Consider the following 7,039-nt stretch of genomic DNA (forward strand, 5'->3'; position numbering starts at 1 on the left):
TTCGGGATCAGAATGTAAAACACTTTTACATGTATGGATCCATTGGCTCTCATGCCTTTGGACATGTAACATACCTACGATTTGTCACATAGCATCAGTATGTTATATGTTGTGGTGCTAGCAGCCACATTAGCCACACTAACAGGGTTTTCTTATTGCTGTCATTGACTCGCTGCATTGTCAGGTCACAGAAGTGCAAAGTCAAGACTCTGTATAACAAACAGGCCGCAATGATTTGATATCAGATGTTGAAAGAGAGACATTGCATGAAAAATATTATCGACACTAAAAGTTGGGATGGTGGCAAAAAATAAATAAATAAATGAAAGATGCTGGAAAAGAAACAAAAGTAACAAGTAAAGAAATGGATGGATGGGCAGCCAATCAGGTTCATTTTCAGTAGGTCAGTAGACAGTCCATTAATCTACAAAAAACTGCATCTAAACATCTACAAATACAGCTACAGAGTAGTGCTCATCAACGTTAACAGTGAAAACTGAACATCTGATCAGAGTATATTATATCATCGAAAGATTTGAACAATCTGGAGAAATCTCTTTACGCACAGGATGAGGCTGAAAATCACTGGCTGCCCATGACCTTCAGGCGCTCAGCAGCACTGTGCAGAAACAATGAATTTAATAAACCAAAATAAAACAACAGTGGGACATGTAGTAGAATAAAGACAGCCAGATCAGTCACAGGTCAAGAAGGTGCTTTAACCAAAGTTTGAGGGTTTGATCAGGAACAGATGACAGATTTTTATCTGCTAGCAGGACCTCACATCTCCAAATAAAGTTCCCACGTGTGGGATTAATAAAGGTTATCTTATCTTAACTTAAAAACAGTGGTGGAGATATGTCACATCCTGGACGACAGCAGTGTTCAGATAATATAACTGACAGTTTTCATTCTTTTGATTCAAATGCACTCTGGGTAAAAGGGGCGGAGCATGAACACCTCCAGGTTTTTTTTATGTAGATGCAAACTTTGTGTTTGAACAGCACTTGGACCACAAACAGGCACAAGAACGTGCACAGAGACGTGTGGAGGCCAGAAACCATCGGGTGGTGTCACATGATCACATACATCTTTCATCTACAGTCTTTGCTTCGCGTCAGCTGATTTCTCTGAAACACTCCTGAGCTGTTGTTTCTTTGTGTTCTCTCAAAACTTCAGTTGTTTTAAGGTGCTTACACTTTTTATTAAATACCAGAATTTTTTAAGCTTCGTTTTTTTCTGGATCTGTGCGCGCTCCCGCTGCCTCTGCTGGCAGCAGCTGGATGCGCGCTGCTGAGGGTGCCGAGACAAGAGGCGTCAGCGGGGTGGAAGACTCACTTTCTGAGCTGGCAGGGACGCTGATCGACGTGGAGCAGAGAGGTGAGTGACTCTCGCTGCACTAGATGCATTTCTGCGCTTTTTACGCACACATTTGAACTTTTTTTTTTTTGCATCGTTTTATTTGCGCCAGCTGGAATAAAAAGTGTAAAACTTGGACGTATTCGTAGCAGCGCAGCTCAGACATGAAGCACAGGGAGGTTTTCTGCAGAATTCAAAGCGCTTTGATTCAGACTTTGTGAAAAACTTGCTGTTTCTCAGACACGCTGCGTTTTTCCTCCTGTTCAGCAGCCAGTCTGGGCTTTTCCACTCAGCAGGTTATATAAGAGCAGCAGGTCAGAGTCACTAAAACCAAGTAAACGATCATCAGCTTCGGTCTGTAAGGACATTTTTAATTTTTCTAAATTCTCATTGTTCGGATAAAACGTATGATTTTTAATAAGTTTGCAGGTTTGAAGATATTTGGGGTTGTAAAGAATTTCGTGCCAAGAAAAACATTTCACTGTGGAATATATTCAGGTTAGTGACCTGGACTTTAAAAATCCCTGATGTGATATCAAAGAGTTCACAAACAGCCAATGAAGAAACTTTCCAGTGAGGACCGGAGACAAGTCAGTGCAGGAACGGGAGCGCGCTGAGTCAGCTGGTCTGCAGGGGCGGGGGGATTAGCGCGCGAGCACACACACACACACACACACACACACACACACACACACACACACACACACACACACACACACACAGTAGTCCAGGATGAGACGTCAACGACGTCACCTCTCTGCACTCGTTTACACTGACGTGTGTCGTTCTGCAGAAACACTGTTGTGTATCTCGGGGCGCGTGCGCAGGTATTCTTATCCACGCACTAAAGGGACAAATCATTAGGTACAGCTCACCCAGCCCTCAGTGCTGCTGCATTTTGATGCATCTCAATCATCCAGGAAAGTAAATCTCCAAAAGTTGATTCTTCATCTGGACGTAGTGCTTTGTGGGAGATCTTATACACAGGACATTTGCATGATGACTGAAACCAGCCCTGACCTCACAGGTTATGTAACAAACTCTGACCTGACCTCCTTCAGTGGGCTGGTTTCAGTCATCATGCAAATGTCCTGTGTATAAGATCTCCCACAAAGCGCTACGTCCAGATGAAGAATCAACTTTTGGAGATCTCTGCTGCAGTTTTCATTAACCCTGACCTCGGACTCACGGGCTCGAGCTTCCTGTCACTCCCTGTCTCACATCTCCAAGAAACCAGTTTGAGATGATCTGAAAGATTTTTTTATTTCTCTCATAAACGTTTAAACGATCTAACTGACGACATGTTATCTCTGAGTTTATGAAGCTGTAGGAAAGAAAAGATGAGACACACTGCGACGATCAGGAGGTTAAAGAAGAAGAAAGCATCTGGGTTTTCCATCAGGCCTGTGGTTTGTGGGTGTGTGTGTGTGTGTGTGTGTGTGGTTTTAGGTTCAAATGACAGACCTCTGTTTATGTAAAAGCTCGAGCACCAGGTCCAGATGTGTGTGGAACAAAGCAGGCCGTGTGTGTGTGTGTTCCTGTCTAGCTATCTTTGTGAGGACCAAAATCTGCATCCTACTATACTTGTGAGAACCAACAGTCACTTGTGAGGACACGCACACACCGGTCCTCACAAGTTTGAAGCCTTTTTGAGGCTCAAAATGTGGTTTTAGTGTCAGGGTTACAATTAGGTTATGGTCAGGTTTAGGGTCAGGGGCTAGAGAAAGCATTATGTCACTGAAGGTCCTCACTAAGACAGCTGAACGGGGTTGTGTGTGTCAGACTTACTCTTTCATGAACGCTGAGCTCAGACCTGAGATCATGATTTGTGTCCCGATGAGCAGCTCAGAGTTTGTTACATAACCTGCTATAAACTTCACAGAGTTTCCACAGCTCGGAGGTTTTCTGGCTCTGACTCTAATCTTTGTCTTTGAATTGTGTCTTTGTTTTGGATAATTTCGTCTCTGTAGCCTCTGTGGCGGCTGAACTTGTTTTCTGTACTCGTCCTCTGGACTTGGTTTGGCTCAGCCTTTCTTTGCACTTATGGAGAAATTAGGGGCGTTTGGTTTGGCGCAGAGGGTATCCCTGCCTGAGGAACAACAGCTGTGTGATGAAATATGGTTCATTTCCTTCACTGTTTGAGGAAATGTGTGAAAACTTGTTTCCTTTTGTTTGGATTTCAGGATGAAGGGAACGACTTTCCTGCTGCTGTTTGGAGTCGTGCTGAGCTTCTGTGACGCTCAGGTATCAACATCTGCCATCTGCACATATTTTCTATTCTTCTGCTTCCTCAGTTATGTAATTTACATCCCCAGAGCCAAAACGCTGGAGCCACAGACAGTAAAAAAGATGGATGTATCCAACGTCACCCCACCCACTGGTTTGATTTATGAAGCCTCGAGGTGAGCGTCTTCGCTCTCTCCTATTCTCACTGTAAAGCCGCACACTGATTGGCTAACTAATCTAAACCACGAGACAGACTTAAAATGAGCGAACGCGCCCATAAAGTTTCAGACGTCTCTGCAGCGCAGTCCCTCTGCAGACAGTCGCCCCCTGGTGGCCTTTAGAAAGAGCGCAGATTTCAGATACCTTTACTGGAAGCTACATCCATCTTTAATCAGTCTGTGGCTTGGACTTTGAATTTTAAAACATGTTTGAATTTGATGGCAGCAACATGGCTTAAAAAGCTGCGACATCAACAACACGAAGATGAAACATTGGTGGAAAATCTCAGAGCTGATGAGGTAATTTAGTGATGTGACTGTGTGTAAAAATACCACCTCACCATGCCCTCAAGGACGAGCTTTGACGCTTCAGGGTAGATCAATGAAGACGTGGTTTGACAAACATTAGAATGGTTTCTGGGTTTTTCCAGAGGTGGCTGCACAGGCTGAGACCACCCTCAGTTCAAAAAGATGGTTTATGGTTTATGAGCAACATTTGCTGCCATCCACATGATGTTTGCTTCAGAGGAGCCCTGTCTGTCTGAGAGTTACCGGTGGCACGAAGTTTTAAAAGTTCAGTTAATCATGAAATCTTTCCATCATTGGTCCGTTGCAGTCTGACACCGGCGGCGAGGAGGCAGCCGGAGAGGAGGAACACATGGAGCTCTTCACGACTCCGACTACAAAGATGGGTGCTGCCACCTCCGACTTCGGTTACAACCTTTTCCGCATCCTGGCGAGCCGCGACGCTTCCACCAACGTCTTCCTGTCCCCGCTCAGCGTGTCCGAGGCGCTGACTCAGCTGTCCATGGGTGAAGACACAAACACACAAACTTAGTCCAAACCTGAGCTTCGGCTTTAGTGTTGGTACGAGCTCAGAGGCCAGACTGGCTCAAGGTCATTCTGTTTGCTGCTCCCAAAAACACCGTCAGTGTCACGGGACCAGTTTTGTTTTTTCTACTTCTGTCTGTTTTCGTACTTCCACAATTAGTTTTCCTCTGTTCACTTTCAACTAAGCTAAGATTGTACAAAAGCGCCACCGTGTGGAGGAGGTGGACACAAGGGCCTTAGTGGAGAATATTAATTTAAAAACAGAGACATTCTTACAGTAAAAGTGATGCCCACGTCTGTTTCTCTAGTGAATAAAACAGTTGTGTCAGAGGTTTGTGACCTTAACACAAGCCCTCCTGTCCCTCTAGGAGGATCTGAGCATGCTCAGAGGCAGCTGTACAGGGCCCTGAGGTACCACACCCTGCAGGACCCTCAGCTCCACAACACCCTGAAGGACATGCTGGCCTCAGTCAGGACGGCGGGGAAAGGCCTGAGTACCGCTGCACGCCTGTACCTGGCGAGACGTGAGTTCACGTTGGGGTTGAGATGGAGTCTAAACATCAGCTGTGACTTTGCAGCTAAACCAAAACAACAGAACACAAATTCAGCTCATTTCTTTTCTATGTCCTGCGTCAAGTTTTCATTCCTACTCCTCCGAAGGAGCTTAGCATGATTTATAAAAACAAAAGGTCTTATTTATTTGATGTGTTACACAGAAACTTCAAAAAGGCCAATGAAAGGTGCAGTTGTAGTCCTGTACTGCCTCTTTAGGGACCTTATCCATTAAACCCAACATTTCTGGTTGGCTTTCTTCTGGAAGCCCGCTGAGGGGCAGCGTCTGGTGCGTGAGCCGGACCCGATGACCATAGAAAAAAAATGTGTTTGGCTCAGTTGTGTTTCAACCTTCTGGTAGAAATGTGAGGAGAAAAAGTCAACGTGAGCAATAAAACCATCAGAAGCCTAAAAAGGATTTTGGTGTTTAGTTGTTAAGAAGACATTGCAGTTTCATCAGATGCAGCCAAGTGAGCTAAGCACCTTCACCTTATCTTACACCGTAATTTAATGTTTGAAATGTTTGGACTGAAATTTGTGACTGAGACAATAAACTCTTCATGAACTTGTTTACAGAGGTGAGCTGGAGTAAAGGAGCCAGGTGGAACTGGTGGTTGCTCGCTGTCTCTGTGTTTGAGTCTTTACTGTGAGATCCTAATGTTCTCTCATGTTGTCAGGACTTCGTTTGAAGCAGGAGTTCTTTGGTCTTGTGGAGCAGCAGTATGGAGTTCGCCCCAAGGCGCTGCTGGGAGGATCCAAAGATGTGAAAGAAATCAACGATTGGGTGTCTCAGCAGACGGGCGGGAAGGTACAGCGCTTTCTGACCAAGCCCCTCCCTCGTGCCGCCGGCATGAGCATTGTGAGCGCCGCCTACTTTAAAGGTACGTCTTCAGCTCTGCAGACACAGATATCTACGAATTAGTTAGAATTATCATATAAATAAAATCCATACGGTGATTCAGTGATCAATATTACTTATCAGATAACTGTAAGAGTTTTTTCCAAAATGCTCGTGTATGGGTTTATGTGTAGGTGAAGTGATCGGCTCACATGTTCAACGCACCTGAACTTTGGGGCACCTGACTAAAGTTTTTAGGAATGAGACTAACTCAGAGAGCTGACTATAGACCGATCGCTGCTACAAAGTGACCTTTATCTGTTTAGCGAATCTTGGAAAAGATGAAACAAATTCAAAGTGTATGGTTGTGTATCCATGTCCTCTGCCACTGAAACCATGAACAGGTTCTGACAAGTGACTGATCCTCAAAGTAAGTTTCAGCCATGATGAATAATGGGTTAGTTTCCTGTCCTAACAGGGAAGTGGACGACTCGGTTCGCTCAGAGTGGAGGGCTGGAAAACTTTCAGGTGGATGGCGCAGCACCTGTGCGCGTTCCCATGATGCAACAGGATAACTACCCAGTGAAGATGGGGGTTGACTCGGACTTAGGCTGCACGGTGAGCGTGATGAATAGCTTTAAACGGAAGCAGGTTATTATCCAGTTTCATTTAAATGGTAAATGGCCTGTATTTATATAGCGCTTTACATAGCCAGTCATCCACCCATTCACACACACATTCACACACACAGGTGATGGCAGCTACATTGTAGCCACAGCCACCCTGGGGCGCACTGACAGAGGCGAGGCTGCCGGACACTGGCGCCACCGGGCCCTCTGACCACCACCAGTAGGCAACGGGTGAAGTGTCTTGCCCAAGGACATTTATACAAATTTAAATGGACTTTACTGATAATGCAAAAGAATCCCATTTTTTACGAAGGAAAAAATGATACAGGGTTGATATTTATTACTAAAAACAAAGGCAGAGAGGAAAACGCTGCTGAGCTTCCGAT

The 7,039-nt window shown here is 45.0% G+C and overlaps 1 protein-coding gene across 1 annotated transcript in view; it reads left to right on the plus strand.

The window, feature by feature from the left end:
- The first annotated feature begins 1,062 nt into the window (after positions 1-1,062).
- Positions 1,063-7,039, plus strand: part of serpinf1 (serpin peptidase inhibitor, clade F (alpha-2 antiplasmin, pigment epithelium derived factor), member 1) — an 8,924-nt gene continuing 2,947 nt past the window's right edge. Inside the window, exons 1-6 of the mRNA XM_082549716.1 lie at positions 1,063-1,380; positions 3,543-3,603; positions 4,420-4,615; positions 5,003-5,158; positions 5,864-6,067; positions 6,503-6,642. Coding sequence (XP_082405842.1) covers positions 3,544-3,603; positions 4,420-4,615; positions 5,003-5,158; positions 5,864-6,067; positions 6,503-6,642 — 756 coding nt within the window. The 5' untranslated portion in view covers positions 1,063-1,380; position 3,543. The remainder of the gene's footprint in view (positions 1,381-3,542; positions 3,604-4,419; positions 4,616-5,002; positions 5,159-5,863; positions 6,068-6,502; positions 6,643-7,039) is intronic.

The sequence above is a fragment of the Aulonocara stuartgranti genome, assembly GCF_965226115.1.
Source record: "Aulonocara stuartgranti genome assembly, chromosome: 10".
NCBI lineage: Eukaryota > Metazoa > Chordata > Actinopteri > Cichliformes > Cichlidae > Aulonocara > Aulonocara stuartgranti.